The 21,503-nt window shown below is 52.6% G+C and overlaps 1 protein-coding gene across 1 annotated transcript; it reads left to right on the forward strand.

Moving 5' to 3' along the window:
• Positions 1-4,374: 4,374 nt before the first annotated feature.
• On the forward strand, positions 4,375-20,446 carry UBAC1 (UBA domain containing 1). The gene is made up of 10 exons (XM_066610822.1): positions 4,375-4,562; positions 6,214-6,334; positions 6,959-7,032; positions 8,929-9,036; positions 12,543-12,645; positions 13,945-14,053; positions 15,105-15,336; positions 16,840-16,926; positions 17,992-18,130; positions 19,457-20,446. The coding sequence occupies exons 1-10, from the start codon at positions 4,422-4,424 to the stop codon at positions 19,570-19,572; spliced, it is 1,230 nt and encodes a 409-aa protein (XP_066466919.1). The 5' UTR covers positions 4,375-4,421; the 3' UTR covers positions 19,573-20,446.
• The last annotated feature ends 1,057 nt before the right edge of the window (positions 20,447-21,503 follow it).

Raw genomic sequence — 21,503 nt, forward strand, 5'->3', positions numbered from 1 at the left:
TTGCGGGATAAAGGGAATTATTACCACCACCACCACCACCCCGTAGGCTACTCTGCTGGTGCACATTTGAGGAAGAGAAAGGGCTGGGGGGGCGCTTGGAAAAGAGGCGACAGGATCTGGTCTGCACTGTTGCCACTGGATGCACCCCTTCCTGCTGTTTACCCCGTTCCTCCCCACCCAGTTTCACCCCTCCCCACCCCTACTGCTACCTCACATACTCTGGTGGATGTGGTGGGAATTGGTGATGGCGTTCTGGCCCTGCCACCTGTTGCAGGAGTGTGCGCAAAACGGCCACCAACAGAGCACTCGACATGCTGTTACCTGGCATTTTGCAGCAGCGGAAGGGCCTTCCACTGTTGCAATGTGCTCTGGCCAGCAGCCCAATCCTCAATAGGACTGGGCTGTACACTTACTTTCTAGTAGTTTCAAACCCTTGGTTTCAGCCCTGTCCTCAGCAGCAAGCCTTCTCCTCCTCCTGTGTGACAGCTTTTCAGATACTTGAAAGTGCCCAGCGCATCTCCCTGTTGCTGCTCCTTCATGCCCCCTTGGCCACAGCTGGCCTGGGTCTAAGGAGACCTACTGCCAACCAGGCAGCCTGTTCAGAAGTTTCACTTACCTTTCTTTGGTAACGCTCCCATGCTCTGCTGGTGCAGCTGCATGCAGGACTCATGGGGTTGTTCTGCTAGACACCTAGATCCTTTCCACAAGAGCTACCCTAAAACTCCCAGCCTGGCTTTGCAGGGCACGTCCAGAACCGGCTGCATACACAATCCAGATTGGCTCCACTAACACTTGTCAGAACTGCAGTGACGTCACTAGGGTTTGTGCCACCCAGCACAGGAGGCCAGCACGTCACCCCCATGATGGACCTCCTCCCATGGGGTGGTGGGTGTGGCAATGTACCATTTGGTTTTTTGACCATATGGTTTTTTTACCATACCTTTTGATAGAACAGATATTTCAACATGGTTTTTTTCCCATTGCATTCTGCTGTAAATTACACATCAAATAGTATATAACAAGTATATACCAACAAGTAATAGTATATACCAAGATCCAGGTCTAGAGCTTTCGTCCTGAGTACACTTCTGTACTGCAGCGAGTCATGGACTCTTCACTCACAACAGGAGAGGAAACTGAATGCTTTCCACATGCGCTGCCTCCGACGTATTCTCGGCATCACCTGGCAGGACAAAGTTCCAAACAACACAGTCCTGGAACGAGCTGGAATCCCTAGCATGTATGCACTGCTGAAACAGAGACGCCTGCGTTGGCTCGGTCATGTCGTGAGAATGGATGATGGCCGGATCCCAAAGGATCTCCTCTATGGTGAACTCGTGCAAGGAAAGCGCCCTACAGGTAGACCACAGCTGCGATACAAGGACATCTGCAAGAGGGATCTGAAGGCCTTAGGAGTGGACCTCAACAGGTGGGAAACCCTGGCCTCTGAGCAGCCCGCTTGGAGGCAGGCTGTGCAGCATGGCCTTTCCCAGTTTGAAGAGACACTTGGCTAACAGTGTGAGGCTAAGAGGCAAAGAAGGAAGGCCCATAGCCAGGGAGACAGACCAGGGACAGACTGCACTTGCTCCCAGTGTGGAAGGGATTCTCACTCCCGAATCGGCCTTTTCAGCCACACTAGACGCTGTTCCAGAACTACCTTTCAGAGCGCGATACCAGAGTCTTTCAAGACTGAAGGTTGCCAACTAAAGTATATAACATGATATATCGTGATTTTGGTCACTAGTGTGCATAACCCCCCATGCGTGCCACCTGGTGCAACCCGCACCCCCTGCACCCCCTAGTGACACCACTGCTGAACTGAATTTTCTTTATCAGCCCACATCCAGGAATTTGGGTGACCTCAGCTCGGTAGCCCTCTGATGATGTCCCCATGCAAAGAATTGCAAAGCAAGTAAAGTTGCAATGATATTTAGTGCTTTAATTTTAAAGGTTATTGGCAGCTGGAGAAAAAAGTATGAACTGCACTTGCAAAACTGGCCCAGAAGGGCTGCACTAGCAGAATATCATCATCATCATCATGCCTTTCTCCCCGCAGGGACCCAAGGTGTAGACCCACTCGTAGGCTATTCATAAATCACAGGAGCACGTGTGGGTGCATCAAAGAGCCCTAAATTATGGTAAGCATCATGTGCAATTCATCCTTGCATTTTGCCAACAAGGCTGCCAGGCCTGTTTTGTCATTTCAAGAGCAGCACCAATCTATCACAAAGGCAACTGAATTCTCCGGTGTCCACCCCAAGGATGACTTTGTGCTTTGCCTTTCTGAGACTTCAAATTAAATTGTCAAAATCAATTCTGAGGCCAAAAATTGCAAAGGGGTCTGTGCTTTCCTTTTCTCCTCTTCTTTCACAAGGGGACTGAGAAGCCGGCGACACACCCGAAACAGACCCTTCAGCCTCTCACTCTCTTGCAGACATGAGAGTCAGAGCACATCACTCAGAGTCTGAACTGGTCTTAGAACATGTGGGGGGGGGATCGTCACACAGCACAGATGCCATTTGTTATCAAAGTCAGGTGAACGCACATTAATACCAGACTCAGCATCACTCCAGTTTAAAGGGTACTCCAAAAAAGCCAGATGATGTGAGTTGGGAAGAGTAAGAGTGATTGATGTTCAGAAAAGGTTGTCAGTCCAAGCAAACAGAGGTCTGTGCCTGACCACCATTGGTATCTAAGATCCTATCCAATTTTCCAGCCCCGGTGCAACTACAATGCAGCCCCATGGTAAGGGAACAAATGTTCCCATACCTTAAGGAGGACTCTGTGACTGCTGCCCCACTACAAGATGTGCTACAGTTAGCACAGTTGCACTGACACTGGAAAATTAGATAGGATTGGGCCCTAACATGTTTACAAGGGATACACTGGCCAAAGTTACAGCTGTCTTCTGATTCTGAACCATGCGTGGTGTGGAGAAAATCTAAAAACACTTAAGGGAACATCTAAGGGTCAACCTTCCAGTGCAGATGTAGCCACAGTGCATCCCCAGGGTAAGTGATTAAAGTTTGCTTGCCTTGAGGAGACCTCCATGACTGTCTTCCCAGCACAAGTTGCAGCGTATGCCCTGTTGGTATGGCTGCATCAGCGCTGGAAAGTTGGGCTGGATTGGGCCCTAATTGTTGTTTCATGTTTAGATGACCTTTGTCTCCTTTCAGTTCCCAAGACACAAGATCTTAAACCAAAGAGTTCTAAGGCACAGGCCTGCCCACCCTCCCCGTCTTTGCTCATATTTTAAATTTAAAGACAGCTATTCCAAAGAAGGGAATCCAAGTGACCCATTTGAAGAGACCCACAACAGCCTCTGGGGCAAATGATATGGCCGAACAAGCTCAGCATCCATTTAAAACATTCGGAATCACTAGTAATCCTGGTTCCAGGGGCAGGGCGTGCTTTATAGCAGTCGGAAAAAGCAAAAGGTCACTCTGTGCAGTCAGGCTGCCACTGTGACTGCTGGCTGCTCTGTGCCACTGAGTGAGGTGGAATAGGGTGGGGGTGTCAAGGGGAGGGGGAGGCATCAGTGGCTGCAGCTCGGCCACTATCCTGTCCCCTCCCGACCTCAATCCAGCTTCCCGAGTCCACTTGAACTGATGCCAGCAAGGAAGTTGGCACAGGTGCAAGTAGGCCCAGCACGGCAGTGGGAGCAAGGGAACAAACGTCCCCTGGAGACGAGACCCGGCTGCCCCCACAGCGTGTCTCGTGCACTCTGGTGGCGCAGCTGCATCGGTGCACACTCTGGTGCGTGTGCAGGTGTTGTGTGGGACTGGGCTGCTCGCTGCACTCCCCCCCCAGGTGCCTGCCACACGGCAGTGCTGAACACTGCCCAGAAGCACTCAGAGACTGGGAGGAGCTGCTCCCTGCAAGGCGGGCGTGTCTGAGGCTGGTGAAGAGGAAGCCCCTGCAGGGCTCGCCTGTGTCCACTCAGGAGCTGAGTGGGGCTCATGCTCTGTAGCCCCAGCGTGAGCAGCACACGTCTCTGACGTCACTACAGAGCTTCCCCACCTGGGGCATCCTATGGCAAGGAGTTCCGCAGGTTCATCTCTGCAGACACCAGTCAGAGACCTTCCCCATCCTGTGGCAGGGAGTCCCGCAGACCAAGCCTTGCCTGCCCCAGTGGGGGTGTGTGAGGGCCCCCACAGGCTGCTTCCCTACTGGGGCGGGGCTTCCGCGGCGACCACGCCTCCTCCGGCTCCTCCCCCGTCCTGGCCAGCCTGTGTTCCGCTCAGGGCAGCGTGCGCATGCGTGAGTCTCGCGCGGGGAGGAGGCGCTCTGGGCGGAGGGAGTCTGTGTCGGCGCTCCCGGCGTGCCTTGCGCCGCCCCTTCCGGCGAGGGCTGCTGGGGGTGGCGTGCGCGTGCGTGTGCGCGTGCGCGGACGGCGTCCGGGCCGGGCGGGCGGCGGGAGGATGTTCGTGCAGGAGGAGAAGCTGCTGGCGGCGCGGGTGCTGCGGCTGCGCGTGTGCGGCCTGGACGGCGCCGAGTGGCTGGAGGAGGTCGCCGAGGACACCGCCGTCCAGCGCCTCAAGGAGCGCTGCTGCCTCCGGCACGTGCGTCGCCCGCGGGACTTCCCGCCACTGCGCGCCGCCTGGGGGGCTCTGGCAGCCGGGGAGGGGGAGCCTCGCAGAACCCCCGGGGGGCTCCCCAAAAGGGCCCCCCTGCCTCTGGCAAGACGGGCGAGGAGGCGGCCCAGGGCAGCTGCCGCGTGGGGAGGCCTCTGGTGCCTGTGGAACTCCTCGCCACATGAGGCGTTTCTCTCCCCAGCTTGGATGCTTTTAGAAGCTCGTTGGTGGAGAGAAAGCCCATCAAAGGCCACCAGCTGTGCTGGGCATGTGCGCCTCCTGCTGCCTGAGAGTGCCACGCGCAGGGCACCAGGCGCTGTCTTTGCACCCCCTGAGGCCCCTGCCTGCACTAGTCGGCCCCTTTGGCCTCACCCAGTGGGGCTTTTCTTAGGTCCTTACAGCGCAGGGATTGTTCTCCTCGCTCCTCTGCGCTGTGGGCACCCAAAGGATGAGGGGAACACTCAGCACTGGCTCCGCACCGGTGGTCAGCCTTCATTGGGGTTTTCATGCCACAATCGTGTGGCATGTGGTTGTTCTGTGGAACCTCTTGCCACAGGATGTGGTGATGGCGACTGGCCTGGGCGCCTATAAAAAGGGTTTGGACAAGTTTCTGAAGGAAAAATCCATTCCGGGATACAAGCCATGATGCGTATGCGCAACCTCCTGATTTTAGAAATGGGCTATGTCAGAATGCCAGATGCAAGGGAGGGCACCAGGATGAGGTCTCTTGTTATCAGGTGTGCTCCCAGGGGCATTTGGTGGGCCGCTGTGAGATACAGGAAGCTGGACTAGATGGGCCTCTGGCCTGATCCAGTGGGGCTGCTCTTATGTTCTTCTGCTCCCTGGGGCATCTGGTGGGCCGCTGTGAGATACAGGAAGCTGGACTAGATGGGCCTTTGGCCTGATCCAGTGGGGCTCTTCTTATGCCCTTACGGTCAGCTGACAAGTTTGGACACCAGGATGCAGGTCTCTTGTTATCTGGTGTGCTCCCTGGGGCATTTTGTGGGCCGCTGTGAGATACAGGAAGCTGGACTAGATGGGCCTATGGCCTGATCCAGTGGGGCTGTTCTTATGTTCTTATGTTCAGCTGACAAGGGAGGGCACCAGGATGCAGGTCTCTTGTTATCTGGTGTGCTCCCTGAGGCATTTGGTGGGCCTGTGGCCTGATCCAGCGGAGCTGTTCTTATGTTCTTAATCTCAATGTAGAAGTGATTGGGAACCCCACTGTCTAAAGCACCCCTTTCCTTGGCCCTGTTCACTCACCCCGCTGCTCCCCACTCCCCATTACGCCCTCCCAGCACTGCTCATTGTAACTGGATATTCTTACTTGAGAGCAGGAAAAGGCACCAGGAAGCCTGGCACCAGTGAAAACTATTTTAGCACCATTGCTAAAACCCTGAGCTGGACTGGGACACAAGCCCTGGTGTCTGAAGGAACACACCAGATGCTTCCCCTTTTACCTGCTGGTCTTTAATCTTTTCATTCCCATAAGTCACTGTGACCCCACAACTGAAGCCTCACAGCCCCATTGGGGTACTGAGCCAAGGTTGAAGAACACTGTCCTGCACACTTGAGTTTTGGTAGACCAATAGAAAAACTCCCTGGTTGCTGCTGGTAACATCCCTCTCTGCCGCCCTAGTGTGTCCCTGGGAGCCTGGAAGACCCCAAGAGTGCTGCCCAGCACAAGCTCATCCATGCTGCCTCGGAGAAGGTGCTAAGCGACTCAAAGACTGTCCAGGAGGAGAACATTCAAGACCGAGGTAGGGAAGTGGGTCCCAGGAGGAGGCTGCACCTCTCAAGTGCCGGGGAGCCCGTGACTTCTGTGCCCTGGGTGCTCAAGTTCTGTACTCACGGTGGTTTCGCAGATCACAGTGAGGTTTGCTGGTGTGGCAGGTTCATGTGCTGCTTGAACCCACCCCAGCAGAATGTTTGCATAGCTTAGTCCTGGTGACTTAGCTTAGTCCTTGGGGTGTGGGAGTGAAGTACTTCTTCCAGTACTTTATTGACTCCCTCAACTGGGGAATGTAGCCAGATCAAAAGTAGGAACAGACCTTAAACATGGGGTGGGGGGCTTCCTCAGCTGCTACAAGGAACTCCAGTGTGGAGAGCTCTGGGTGCAGTGGGAGTCTCTTGCCATGTCACGGCTGCTGTGAGAGAGCCACCCTCTGCCTCCAGGAGCCTGGCCCTGGCTTTCCTTGCAGGATGTCATGGGGTTTGCTGAGGCAATGAGGAAGCAGTTTTTCCTGTGCCCTGACTTCAGGGCTCTTGAAGCCTTCCACTGCATGGGTTCCATCTCTTTTCCGTGGGGGCTTCAGACTGCAAGGGGGGCCAGGTGATGGACCAGACAGTGTTGTCCTCCACCAATCATTTCCTTTTCTTTTTAGATGTTTTGGTGCTGATAAAGAAGAGAGCCCCTCCAACCCTCCCCAAAATGGCTGAGGTTTCTGCAGAGGAAAAAGTGAGTCTCTTGGGTGATGGTGGTCTTGGTGGCTGCTTCTGGTTTTAACCTCAGTTGCTAAGTTGTTAGGGCCTGGCTGTGGGGCCTAAATGACTGAAATTGGGACTTCTGTGATGGAGCAGCCTTTGAAGAGGGGTTCTGACTCCCCCTGCCTGGTGCCATGCTGTACTTTTCTGTGTTTGTGTCTCTCCCTCCTCCCCCAGCTATTGCTGGGGTGACGCCACCCAGAATACTGACTGCCTTGGGTCTGCCATCTCTGCTCTGCAAAAAGCCCATCAAAACCCATGCTGTGCATTGTCATCAAGCCCGGAAACATGGGGCTGATGGTTTTGTTTACAGGGACAGGGCTTCTGGGCTTGACAGCAGTGTGTGAGGAGTGTGGTAAGGATAGGAATGATCTGCAGATCAGATAATTGCAGCTTGTGGTAGCGGAAATGTGCTCTGAATTGCCAACCTCTTGCAGTTTTTCGCTGATGCAACCCCCTGTCTCAGCTGGCCTGGTGGGTGAGTTGGCCCTGGCTTCTCACCATCTGGAAAAGCAATGAACTCGCTGGGTTCTTGGTCTGCATTTTGCATGTCATTTTAAAGTTGCAGTTTGGGAATTGGCCCTCAGTGTCCCAGCTCATACTGGAAGGAGAGGCTTCTAGTGTGGGGGTGTGCTAGAGAGCAGGTGGGAGGCAGCTGCTGTTCTCTGTTCCAGGCAGCCCCGTGTCTGTCACTCCAGACCTCTTGGGTTCTATGTTTAGCTGTCAGCATTCCACACTTTAGCCAGGCTGTTTCTCTGTCCGATGAGAGTGTCTGTGTGTGTGTGTGTGATGCCACCCAGAGACAGTTCCTTTGTGCTCTTTTTCGTGTACCGCCTTTGCAGGAATTCTGCCTGCAGGGACTTTTTGAGTCTCCTGCTCTGCCAGGTGTTAGTTGCACCCTTGTCAGGTGTTTTCCCACATCCCTTTATTTCACTAGGTGGAGGAATCTTGGACAAGTGAGATGCCAGGGAGGGGGGAGTCAGAATAATCAGGCAGAGGCCTTTTTGTGACTCTGTTGGGGGGGAGCAAAGTGCTCTGCAGGCCCCCTGGTCATAGCAAATGTTTGACCTTTACCAGGCCAGGAGGCAGCTTGTTCAGTTCTCGGGTGGGAGAGGCAGTAGTGGTGCTGCCGTTTGGAGTGTTGAGTTCAGGCTCTGGGAGCTCAGCAGTGTTGTGGGTGGGTAGAACACTCTTCTGAAACTGCTTGGAAATGCTGTCATTCTGGAGTCAGGAAGTGTTTTTTCAGTTTCCATTTCAGATGTAGGGGTGGGGATTGGGGGGGGGTTAGGGTTCCCAGTTCTCTGGTTCCCAGAGAGCCCCACCCCAGTGGGAAGTCTGTGTGCAGAAGCAAAGGCCCCTACACTGTCCCCTGCAACTGTGGAGTGCAGAGGCCAGAGGAGGCAGCAGTCCCTAGTAGCCTGCCTAGGAGGCTCCTCCTCCTCCATGGCTTTGGCCAGCCCCCTTTATAGCTGTACACATGAGTGGCAATCGCCACCTCTTCAACTTTTCCAAGTGAAAAAGCCCATGAGCCTTTCCTCCTAACAAAGGGCACCCCCTCTCTTGGCTGGTCCCCTCTGTCTTGACTGGTTCCAACCCTCTCTTGGCTGGTGTCCTTTGGCCTCTTTACTGACTCCACAACTTTTTGAAGTGTGATGACCAGAACTGTGTGTGGCCTTCCAAGTGTGGGTAACGTCACAGGGCCTGGAGATACTGACCGTTTTATTTCCCGCCCCTTCCAAGCATGGACTGTCTTGATGCAGCAGCTTTCAGTGCAACTGATGCATTTCAGGATCCCCGAAGTGCGCTCCAAGAGGGCTATTTTTGTGGACCAGCCATGGCGTGTTTGTGACGGATTCTCTCTCTTATTCAGAGGAAGCAGGAGCAAAAGGCCCCCGACAAGGAGGCGATTCTGAAGGCCACAACCAACCTCCCTTCCCACAGCCTGGACCGTAGCGTGGCCCACCACAGCATGAGGGATGTGAGTAGCTGGGGGGGGCAGTCTGCTCTGTCGTTCCCTGCAGGGGATGTATTTGGCCTTCTCTGTCACAGATTTGCTTTTCCTTGGTTCTCTTTGGGGAAGTGGGCTGCTGGCTTGTGTCTTTGGGGTGGGAGGCTGAGATGCTGGTTTGTGGTCTCTTGGGGGGGGATGTGGGCGCCAGCTTTTCTTTGAGCCATCTGAAAGTGACCCTAGCATGGAAGATAAAATCATAAACCAGACAGCGCAGCTGCAGATTTTTCTGCTTGTCATGTTACAGGCCAGTTGGAGCTCTTGGGAGGTGAAAGGGTCACTCAAGGTCACCATTCTGTTCTGGCAGTATGTCACTGTCCTTCATAAAACTGCTGATCTCAGAACAAGTTTTGTTCTTGTGTTCCCTGAGTGAAAGCAAGGGACTTGTCACTGTTGTATTGCATGCTGCCAGCAAAGGATCAGGAAGGCAGGGTGCCGCCTTGCTCTGCCTGCAGTCAATGGCCACACAACCCCTTTAACATAACTTAGGGAAGGCAGTGGTAGAATTTGTCCCCAGAGGGTTATTAGCTTGAAATGGGTGGGGAGGCAGTAAGAAAGATTGTCCAGATTTGTCTCCTAAGCTCCAGCTTCTGCACCTGCCTTCCTCTTCCTGGTTCTACTGATTTTAAAATATTGAGAAATTTCTAGGCCAGCGACTTTTAACTTTTCTATCTCATGGCATACTGGCAAAGCACAAAAACAGTCAAATCAAGGCACACTATCAGGTTTTTGACAATTGACAATGCACACTGTGCTGCCAATGGGAGGCTCACATCCTCAATGGTCCCACTAATAAATGACCCTCTCCCAAATTCCCCAACACTCTTGGGGACCATTTGCAGCGCACCACCATGGTTGAAAATGGTTGCTCTAGGCCAGCAGTTTTCAAAGGCTGTGCCATGGCACACTAGTGTGCCGTGAGGCAGCCACAGGTGTGCCGCGGGGCCAGAGGATGTAGGCAGCAGGCAGCAGCCACGGGCCTCACACAAAAAAGGAACATTTTCATCTCCTGCTGCTGAGCAGGAAGGCTGCAACCCGATCCTCATTTACCTATGTAGACACGCCTAGGATTGGGTATCAAGTCCCTTGTTGCCTGCCCTGTGTGCTGATTGGGCAGCCAGAGGAGCCTGGAGGAGGTCTGGGCGGAGTGAGTGAGAATTGGGCAGGCAAGCAGGTAGGAAGTCTGAGGCCAGCAGCCACAAACGCCCCCTTTCCCTGCCACAGTTGCCTGCAGCTCCCCAAAGTGACCCTCTTGCCTTGTCTTTGTCCCTCAGAGGAGGGGCGTTGGGCAGTAACTCCCAGTCTTTCCTGGGAGTAAGCCCCATTGACTATAATGGAACTTACTTCTGAGTAGACATGCCTGGGCTGGGCTGGGCTCTCAAGTTCCTCTCCTAGCCCCACTTTCCTGGGAGTAAGGCCCATTGACTATAATGGGACTTACTGCTGAGTAGACATGCCTAGGATTGGGCTTTTGGTCACACTTTTTTCTGAAATACAGGAGCAGGCAATGGGGGGGGGGAGAATGTGAGGCAAGTGATTCTGGACCTTTGGAAGGTGCAGATGAGTGAGAGGAGGGACAGTAGGAGAGGTGCTGACTGCAATTATGAGATGGGGAAGTGTGGCTGGGGAAGTGGGTGGGGTGGGGAGAGGAGAGGAGGAGAGAGAAGTGCCAATTGCCTGCTCTGTATTTGAGAAAAAAGAGTGCAACCAAAAGCCCAATCCTAGGTGTGTCTACTCAGAAGTAAGTCCCACAGGCACATTCCCCCCTAGTCTTTGGCTGCAATCCATTGAACGGCTGCAATGGAGTAAGCCCCATTGAACAAAATAGGACTTAGGTTTGTGCCCTTTGTCATGTAATGATTTAATTATATTAATTATATTAATTAAAAATTAATTATAATGTAGTAATTTAATGAAAGTAAAAAACTGGGAGTGTGCCTTGACAATTTTAGTGCCTTGACAGTGTGCCATGAGCCATGAAAAGGTTGAAAATGGCTGCTCTAGGCAATGGAGACTTGTCTGTCAGCTTGTCTTGTCTTGTCTGACTTATGAGGGAGGTGTGGGTCCAGGTTGTCCATCTCCCTCCCCCTCCCCTGTACTCAGGTGGTGGTGTTGCAAATGGTGCACCTCATCAGCAAGCGGGGACCCTGACCCTCCAGGGCCTCGACCACTCCCTGCTCTTTCACTGTGCCCTGTGATAGGAGCAGGAGTGGCCTGTGGCTGCCCGTTCAATAACCCTGGCTGTTTGGTGGATGTCTTGTGCTGCTGTTTCTCCTGCCCAGGGTGGAATTGCAGGGTGGAGAGAGAGAGTTGGCGCTTGCTTGGCGTGGGGCACCTCCCACTTCCAGTTCAGTGCAATGAGAATAGGTCTGCCATCTTGAATTTAAAAAAAAAAGTGGGGAAACTGCTGAGGTGGTGTGAGTGGAGACTTGATGCCACTGGAAGGGCCACTGCAATGTCTCCTCTCTTTTGGAGTGCCTGGCTGAGGAGCTTACCCCGATTTCTTGTTTGACCTTGGCAAGTTTGAAGCCTCCCACTTGTTCCCTGAGCAAGGGAATCACCCCTGTGTGGGGTGGAAGGAGGAGACTTGACAGGCCCTGCCCTCTGCCTTCAGAGCCCAGGGCTTTTTGGTCTTTGTAGACTTCCGGCTTTGAATATGTTTCGTGGCAGAATTCCAGCCTCAAGGATTGTCGTGTTGCAACAGCTTCTGCCTAAAGGTTTGCCCACCAAGTAAATGCATAAATTAATATCCACTCACTGTCTTTGTGAGTGCACAGTACTTTTTATAAAGTTTTGCAATCAGGTAACAAATAGGGGATTCTGTGATGCATAGAAATACAGGCGTGCCCCTGTGTCCGAGGGGGCTCCGTTCCAGAACCCCCTGTGGTTACGTGAAACTGTGGTGAACAGCTCTCCCCCCCTGCTCCTCTCACCTCCCCCCCTGCTCCTCTCACCTCACCACCTCTCACCTACCCAATCCACGGATAGGTGAATCTGCGGGTATGGGATCTGTGGATCCCCACACTGTCTGGGGCTGTTTTGCCTGCACAGTCAAGAGACCAACACTTTCCAAGGACCCTCTATTGCTTCTCAAGTGTCGTAATCTGTGGGGTGAGAGGTTTGGATGCAATCTGGATACCTTCAGTTATACAAACTGCCTTAAGTCTTATCTCCTTCTTACCAAGGAGGGATTCTTGAGCTGCTCCTCAAGGATGGGGTCCTCCTTGATCCTAGAGCTGACTAGAACATGGGGCAGAGGAGTACTCTGTCAGGTCTTCTCATGACTCTACAAATGGAAGAAAGATCTTGAACAATTCCCTGCCTGATTGCAAGGAGGCAAAAAACCGTCCATGAAAAGGGCAGCTCTTTCTTCCTGCACAGGTTGGGGCCATCAGAGGCACAAGAGAGGCAGGGCGGAAAGTGATTCTTGGGTGGCTGTCTGGAAAAGTTGCTGACTTCCTCCTCCTTTCTGGCAGTTCCAGACTGAGCTCCGGAAGATCCTGGTCTCGCTCATTGAAGTGGCCCAGAAACTGTTGGCGTTGAATCCAGATGCAGTTGAGCTCTTTAAGAAGGCAAATGGTATGGGACAGCCCTGGCTGGATTAACAAGGCATCTGCTGGGGAAGGCCATCAGACAGTGTGCTTGGTGCCTGTTCTGCATTCTGCCTGCCTGGCTGTAGGCTCCCCTGTGGGTCAGGTGCATTCTGGGGAACCTCCGGAGATGAGCTGGGTTTGGGAGTATTGTCCAGGGGCTCGGCTTGTGGTTTGCAATGGGTGGGGTTGTGTCAAACCTGGTGCTCAGTAGAAACCCCAGGAGGCATGAATGTCTACTTTCCTTAGTGAGAGAACATTGCCCCTGTGGTTGTGTTTTCACATGCAGACTTAGAGGTGTTGCTTTCTACCTCTTTGTGGGACATTTTCAGTCTCAAGGAAGCAAAAGAGGCCCTTCTCCCTTTCTGTGTGGAAGGGATCCAAATTGAGGGTGCCCCTGAGCTCAGTGGGGTGAAATCAGGGAGTCAGGTTCAAGAGGCTTGGATTGCCTCTTGGCTGGGATTCGGTTTTTGAAACTCATCCTGGCTGTGCATGGTTTTTTTGTTGTTGTTTTTTTTTTTTATGAGTAGGCCTTTCTCTTCCATGGGTTAGGAGGTCTGCCCTTGATCTCCACTTGCAAGCACTGATCAACCTTGCCTGGTACTGGTTTCCTGACTCCAGAGCAGGCCTGTGCTCTCTGCTGGGCCATCACTTTCCAGCTTATGGCCCTTTGTGCAGCCAGTCAGTGTTCTAATGAAGGACACTCCAAACTGTGGTCCACGGGCCAGATCCAGCACCCTTGCTAACCCCGCTACCATGATTCCCTGGCAGACACTGCTGGATGGAGCGAACATGGGAGGAGATTGATGGTGATGCACACAGCAGTCTCCAGTTTGGAGATCATTGTTCTAATGTATCTGCTAGTCTCTAAATCAAGCCCTCTGGTGGAGTTAGGCAATGATGGCAACTCAAGACCATCAAATGGATTGCATATCCAAATCCATCAAATGGATGATCAAATGATCAAATCCATCAAATGGATTGCATATCTTCTACAATAGACTGAAACCCATGAAGCAGTGCAGCTGTGAGTGTGGAATGTCTGTGGTGTTACTGTTTCAGGTCTATGCGGGTTTTTGATGGAGTTCTGTGGTGGTGGTATTTATTTCATCACAAAATGCAAGAATTTAGTAATTTTGGTACCCAGACAAGAGAAATTGTTACTAAGAAACTAGAAGCCAATGCTGGTACAGATGGGAGGAAAGATTAAAACACAAAGGTGCGCGCACCCTGCTTTTTAAGTAAGCAAGGAAGGTGCCTGAGTCCTGCTTCTCCTTTCTGCCTCCAGCCATGTTAGATGAGGATGAGGATGATCGGGTGGATGAAGTTGCCCTGCGCCAGCTGACTGAGATGGGGTTTCCAGAGAACAGAGCTGTCAAAGCCCTTCGTCTGAACCAGTAGGTGTAATTGGGTGGAGTTGAGGCAGCTTGTCCATTGAGAGTGGGGTATCTATCTAAACATGTGAGTGTCTGTGGGGTGATGATTCATGAAGGAGTGGAGCGACTGTTGTCAAATTGAAATGGGCCCCCTTGCATTGTAGTGGGTTTGGGTTTTTGTGTGTACCTTGTCTTTCTCCAAGGTAACCGAACGAAGAGAGGGCTTCTGTAGTGCTGGCATTGATCTTTGCCAGCTTGGCTCCTCCTACCTTCCTTGGCTAAAATGCAGGATCCAGTCATCTGGAGCTCCTTTCGGGGTTGCTAAGTGGATTGGTGGGACCCAGTGAGGGAGGCTTGTGTGGGTGTCCACCCTTGTTCTTGGCAAGCGCTGTGGCATGTGAGGGCTGCTTCAGCTGACACGGTGCTGCAAGAGTTGCACCAGTCTCAGTGACTGGGCATCTCATGTGCGTAGCCCCACATACAGCATGGAGACCTGTTCTTTTTCTCCCTCCATTGGCTGGATGGCCGCCTCCTCTTCTGTGCTTCAGAAGCACATGACTGAGCTCACCAGAGCATGCTGGTCTCTCTTCCTGAGGACTCCTCCCTTCCAACCAAACAGGCTAGTGGGGAGCCTTCACTTGACTCATAGCCCTCAGGGAGGCAGCCCTAGATAGGAACTGGAGGAGGGCTAGGGCCCTTTCTCTGCATTGCCCACAGTCCTGGGGCCTTTGTGGTCAGGAGAAGCCCCACTTTGTGGGCTGCTCTGCTGAGTCCTGCTGCACAAGAGAGGGAGGGGTGGCATTGCAGGGCCAGCCAAACCGAGCAAGGGGCAATAGGGAGCAGTCAGCCCCTGGGTGCAGAGTTGGCACCCAGTTCTCCAAATGCTCCAAATGCCCCTTGCCTGCTGACGCCCATAGATTTGGTGTTGCTTGCACATTTGGTGAGCATCCGCTCGACTTTCTCACCCAAGTCAGTAGGAGTAGTTGAGGTTTTGGTGCAGGATAGTGCCTCCTGCCTGTTGCTCAGGTCTCACTGCCGGCGCTGGGCTTGATGCACACACTTTGTCATGCAGCATGTCCGTGACACAGGCCATGGAGTGGTTGATTGAACACGCAGATGACCCCACCGTTGACACTCCCTTGCCAGGCCAGCTCCTGGTGGAAAATGCCACAGAAGCAGACACATCCTCTGCTAAGGCGGTCAGCGGGGCAAGCCTGGAAGCCAGCAGGGAAGAGCCAAAGGACGAGCTGACAGAGATATTCAAGAAGATACGCAGGAAAAGAGAGTTTCGGCCTGATCCACGGGTACTCTGAGTGGGGGGTGTGTGTTATGATGGGTAGTGGGTGAGGAGGGGGCACAGGGAGTTCTGCTGACGCATCTAAAAATTGTCCCCAACTCTCTACTTGGATGATATTTGTCTTAAATTCAGAAGGGGAGAGTTTGTACAGTCCTGGTCCAAGATAGACGAGTGTGCTTTGTGGCGTTTTGGCAGCTCCTGCTCCTGCACTGTTGATCTCAGCAGGGTATGATGTGATTGCTTTGGTGGCACACATACTAAAAGCAGCCATGCGCCTCTCACAACCCTTTTCTCCTCTCAGTGAATTTCATTTGCGCAGAGACACATAATTGCTTCAAAGCCAGATTGCAAAACTCTGGATCGTGACCATTTTCTTCTAAAGTCCCAGGCCAGAATCCCATGTGCGAGGTGCATGCTAGGGGGCTGCCAAGGTTTTTTCCTCCAGTGGCTTCCGCTTTTGCCTGCTCTAGAGCAGGGTCTCCAAACCCTGTTGCGGTCAGAGGTGCCGCACCAAATATCTGGCATGGTGTGGAGGGCTGGAAAAAACATTTAAATATAGAATTTAAATAAATTAGAGATGGAACTTAGATGAATGGGCTCATCCATTCAACCTCTCTGGCCCTCAGAACACCCTCCAGACACAATCAGAGCACAGTTCTAGTCATGTTCAGTTGAGTGGGCCAGAGGCTTTCAGGGGACAAGAGGTTGGCCACGGGCTGGAAAGAGGCTTGCTGCGGGCCACATCTGGCCTCCAGGCCAGGGTTTGGAGACCCCTGCTCTGGTGAATCAGTGTAGAAAGTGACTCACAAGGTCATCTAGTCCAACCTTCTGCCTGTAGCAGGAAATCCTCCTAGTGCATCTCCAGCAGGTGCCTGTTGGGCTGCTACTCGGGGATCTCCAAGCGAGGGAGAATCCACCACCGCCCTTGGCAATCTGTTGCACTGCCGAAACACCTTGACCGTGATGGACTTCTTCCTGAGGGCACTCTGACCTGAGGAGGGGGCTTTTAGGACCAGCTACAGCTGCTGGAAGCAGAGAAAACCCAAGGGAGCAAGCTGTGGGGCTTGGCCTTTCCTAATCAGCAGACAGAGCTGAGAAATGGGAGGAGTGTCCCATGATGACTGTTGCGGGGCAGGGACAGAGGTGCATGTGCTTGAGAGAGGGATGTTATGGGCACCTTCCAAGCAGTTGCACTGTAATGATGGATGAGGGTGAAATGCAATTTCAAGCATGTGAGGCTGAACTCGGAACCTGTTTTTGCTTCTCAAAGGTGCCTTATGTGTCCTGTGCTCCCCACTCCAGGGAACACGGCATGTAGGGGCAATCGGGCTCCCCGCCTCGGCTGAGGTGCTGCTCTCCCAGGTCTTTGCCACAGTGCTTGGTTTCGCCTTCCTCTTTGGATTGCAGACAACTGGCACCCTGGGCTGACCTTTGAGGAGGGAGCAGCTGGCCTGCCCTGGGGCCTGGTTCCCAAGTCTCTGCCCTTTGGTCTCTGCCCTTTGTCTTGCAGGCTGTCATTGCCTTGATGGAGATGGGCTTTGACGAGAGAGAGGTGGTGGACGCCCTCCGAGTGAACAACAACCAGCAAAATGCAGCAGTGAGTATCCAGCCTTGGGGCACTGCCGGGGCTTCTTGTCCTGCCTGTGAATCATGTCTGCTAGATTAGTCGGACCCCATCGGTTCCAGGGAGCAGGGCTTGCTTGTGCCTGGCAGGGTCCGGAAGGAAGCCTGCAACCTGGAACTGTGGGAGTCATGGCCACACATGACAGCCATGACTCCCACATGACATGACACACATGACAGCCATGTGTTTGGATGGCCTTAATAAGGGCACATTCTTGAAGGATACATCTGTCAGTGGGTCGTGACCCCTAATAACATATGCTTCCTATTCAGAGGCAGTGTGTGCTACATGCTAGAGAAGGGCTCACTGCTCTGAGCTCCCCAGTGGGGCATTTGGTGGACCCCTGAATGACCAGTCATCTCACAGTGACCCACCATATGCCTCAGAGTGCTGTGTCAGACCTTCAGTTCTAGAAGCAAACCCTGAACTCCACAAGGAGGAGCATCTTTTGGTGGCTGGGGAAGGGAAGAGCGTGGCCTCCTGACCCCAGGCTTCCTGGGCTTTCTTTGTGATTTTATCTGGCTGCTCACTAGACAACAAATACAACTTAGCAGAGTCTGAGAACTCTTTTGATGGAGCTCTAACAGTTGCTAAAAGCTGGCTGTTACACCACGGCTGGCACGTCAAAGCAGACAGTCTGCTGACTGAGACTCACTGTGCCCGGACGGCTTCCCAGGAGGCCCTGCTCTGGACACTTGGAATTGGACTCTGTCTTGTGTTTGAGGGCAGCCAGTGTGATCCTCTCTGGTCCCCTGCAGTGTAGAGAAGGAATCTTGCTTGCAACCAACCCAGAATAAACAAGGACTGCTTTTGTGTGTGCTGAGATTGTCATTCTTGTGGTTGTTCTAAAACTATACAAAGACAAATGAGAGTGAGAAAGCAGAGCCCAGTTTGTATCCTGCTCAAAGGTGGGGGGAACTCGCTCTCACAAGTCTCACAAGTGGGGGGAACTCGCTCTCTCCCCTGCCCGTTTGCTACTGATCTGCAGTGCAAGAGGCTTTCCTTGTAACATTTTTTCTTTCTATGAATCTGTCATAGTGTGAGTGGCTTCTGGGAGACCGGAAGCCCACCCCGGAGGATTTAGACAAGGGAATTGACCCCTCTAGTCCTCTCTTCCAAGCCATTCTCGAAAACCCAGTGGTACAGTTGGGGCTCACCAACCCTAAGACGCTGCTAGGTGAGTGCTGTCCGGGGTTGCTGTTTGTTGAGGGTGTGTGTTGTGTATTTGCATGTGGAAAGCCTAGGTTTCGCAGTGTCCCTTGGGACTGCCGAGTAACTTTGGTGGGCTTGCAGGGACAGTTTGGTGCCCCCCTTCAAGCTCTGGACTAAAAACAAGTGGCAATGAAAGGCTCTTGGCACACAGGGAAGCCGCAGCACCCGTCGTTCCAGCAACTGAGCTGCAGAGTAGCTGATGCCATTTAGAGGCCCCCTTTCTGTTGGCCCCAGATTTCTCTTGGAATCTGCAGCCTTTGAAGTTGACTATCAGGCCTGTAGAATCCACTTCAACCACAGGGTGTGAGTACCCATGCTACGTGAAAGATAGCATGTGCCGATCTTTCCACCTGTCTTTTTTCACTTGCTTTTCCCCACCTCTTTGTGCTGTTACTGTGGGGGGGAGAAGAACTGCCTCACATTGTGCCCCGTGTCCTCTGCCAGATGGTGGTCTAAAGCACTGTGCGACTCCTTCTGTCCTCTCCTCCCACAGATCTGGACTTGCAGGCTGGACTGCCAGGGTCGGTTCCCGGCAGCTGCTCCGGGTAGGAACAGCTCCTGCCAGAAACCCTGTAGAGCCACTGCCTCACAATGCAGCACATGGTGGACCCACAGATCTGACCGCCTGTCTTGTCCCTTGATCTTGCCAAGAGATCTTGTCTCCGCCGCCTGTCTCCCTGAGGGGTTTGCTCTGTGTGTGGGGCTCTCTTCCTCCTCTTTTTGGAAGGGGGACCCACACAAATGACCCAAATTTGAGGACTTGCATTTAGCAGATCAGAATCGGTTTGGGAGCAGGAGGATGTCTGGAAGCAGAATTTCCCTCAGCCTTTTCCCCGCCTCTCGAGCAAAGGGCAGCTTATGATTTTGGTAGTTGCTTTTTTGTGTGGCTGCTGCATTTGGTTTTTAAAGTAACAAAACCTGCATTAAAGCCACTGAACCTTTCATGGGGGCACCTGTGGAATTTCCATAATGTCACCAGATTGATTGACTGGGTTAGAAACTGGGTTGACTGGGTTGATTGATTGATTGGGTTAGAAACCTGACTTTGGCAGTGAGCAGTGTGCTTCTGCTACGGCCTAGTTGGGGCTCTTCCTCTATCCAGCAACGGAGGTTGTGTGCAGAATCTCACTTCTGCAAGAGGAGCTGATGAATCCTGTGGGTTCCCTGAACCTGACTGGATGTGCGTTGGGGGAGAACTGAGGGTTCAGGTTGCCGTTTGCTGCGGTCAGAGCTACACTCTGATCAATCCTGTGGTGCCATTGACTGACTCTTGCCACCCTTTCTCTGGCAGCCTTTGAAGACATGCTTGAAAACCCTTTGAACAGCACTCAGTGGATGAACGACCCGGAGACGGGGCCTGTCATGCTGCAGATCTCGCGAATCTTCCAGACACTGAACCGCACATAGGCAGGGCAGGCCTCTCCATCCACCCAGCGTGCCATTCTGGACTCTCCTCTTGGCTTTCTGTCTCCAGAGCAGCAGCAGCCAGCAGATTGCGAACAAAGAGAGTCGTTTCCTTTATTTATTTTCTCCTTTGCATTTTTTAGTAGGTGTTGTCAGCAAGGGCACTGTAGTTTGGCCTCCACCCTGTGTGATTTGAGTGTCAGTGGAAGAGTGTGGAGTGTTGCACAGGGGTAGTTCTTGGCTTTCCAAGTGCAGGAACGGAAACGCTGCCCCCCTGTCATCTCGGAATCCGGTTCTGGGGGGAAATGGGGGGTGCTGCTCATCCTTTTGGCGTCCAGGAGAAGTGCAGAGTCTCGGGGCAACTGCAGTCCGCGTGCAGAGTCGCTGATCAGAATGTTCACTTCTGTTCATTATTAAGTTATGTCTGTACTGAAATATAGAAGGCCTTTTCCGCGGAGACCCGGGAGTCCTGTTTTGTTTAAACGTGAAGTGAGCGATGGGAAGAGAGTGAGACTGGTGCTTCCCCCCCCCCACAGTGCTCATCTGGCAATAAGAACTGATTAGAGGCCCACCTAGTCCAGCCCTCGCTGCAGCAGCCTTTTGGCCTCCAGATCTGCTTTTAATGGGCGAGATGTCCGTGGCTTGTGTGGTAGAAAAAAGTAATGGTGTGGGACCACCTTGGAACCATGAGCCTGCATTTCCCAGGATGCTTTCACCTCTGTCACAGAAAAGGGTTTTGTGGTGAGCAAGAGCAAACGTGCTTATGAAGCTCTCACATGAGTATTTTTTCCCCAGTAAGATAGGTTTACAGCCTCAGTCTTACTGAACACAATGGGTTTACTTCTGAGTAAAATAAATAAAACCGTTTTCAAGCACCTCTATGCATTAGGTATACATTTGGGGCAAAACGTGATTGAGCTAATTCTGTGTGTTGTGCTCAATGGATTGAGTGTCATCCTACTCGTTCAAACCAACCAATCGGACATTGCTGGGCCTGGTCCACAGAAGCAAAGGCCCAGCTCTGAGGAGAGCCTGACGAAGCAGCATCTTGGCAAAATGCAACAGCTCTTCACAGTCTATGAAACTGGGCACATGCCCTGGCTCTCATCTGGAGTTACATTGCAATTGGGTGTGGTCTGTTTCAGTATTTCTCAACCAGTGGTACAGGTACAACGAGTAGTAACTGAAGTGGTGTCTGGTGGTGTCTTGACCCCATGACACCTGCCACCCGGCAGCGAGACCAGGAACGTGACATGATAAACAGCAGTAGGAAGCTCGGCTTGGCAGGCAGAGCTCCAAAGCATGCTTTTCTATGCTCCAAAAAGCCTTCCCATTCACCCTGAGCCTCTTGGTGGAGTTTGTCGTGACATGTCTGGCCTCCCAACCTAGAAGTAACTGGTGATGGTATCACGTGGTACTTCGAATAGGTGGACCATGTGTAGTAGTATGGTGGAGGAGAGAAGCTGAGACATTGGTCTATTTTATTGCTCACCCTTGCCAAGGTGAGAAGAATTGGAGACTTTTTTGACTTTGCCATTGGAAGTCACTACTGGACACCAACACGGTTAGGATGCTGGACAAGCAGGGGACCTAAGTGTGCCGCCCATCTCCAAAAGAAGCCCTCTCTTCTGCCCAGCTTGTTTGGTGTCCCTCTCTGAACACTCCCTTGAGGACATGGGACAAGCTTAGAAGCTCCATTTCTAGAGTGTTATAATCAAATCTCAAATCAGCCTGTCCAGCTTACAGTGCAACCTGCCTCCATTCCACATGCATGCCCTTCTTCACATGGAGAAGTGGGGAGGTGATGGCTGGCAAACAGCCAGGATTGAAAGGGTGAGAGTCAGGTTCTGTACCTGTTACTGAAAAACCAAGAAGAGGGAGGGGCAACAAGTCTTGCAAGCCAATCCTCCCCCTCCCCCACAAAAACAGCAATG

This window comes from Tiliqua scincoides, chromosome 16 (genome assembly GCF_035046505.1).
Source record: "Tiliqua scincoides isolate rTilSci1 chromosome 16, rTilSci1.hap2, whole genome shotgun sequence".
Lineage (NCBI taxonomy): Eukaryota > Metazoa > Chordata > Lepidosauria > Squamata > Scincidae > Tiliqua > Tiliqua scincoides.

Excerpts from the sequence above, each read along its gene's own strand:
- UBAC1 (XM_066610822.1), top strand. The coding sequence starts at position 4,422 with ATGTTCGTGCAGGAGGAGAAGCTGCTGGCGGCGCGGGTGCTGCGGCTG. Across the intron at positions 16,927-17,991 it reads ACAACCAGCAAAATGCAGCA|TGTGAGTGGCTTCTGGGAGA; the intron begins GTGAGTATCCAG and ends AATCTGTCATAG. Across the intron at positions 18,131-19,456 it reads CAACCCTAAGACGCTGCTAG|CCTTTGAAGACATGCTTGAA; the intron begins GTGAGTGCTGTC and ends TTTCTCTGGCAG.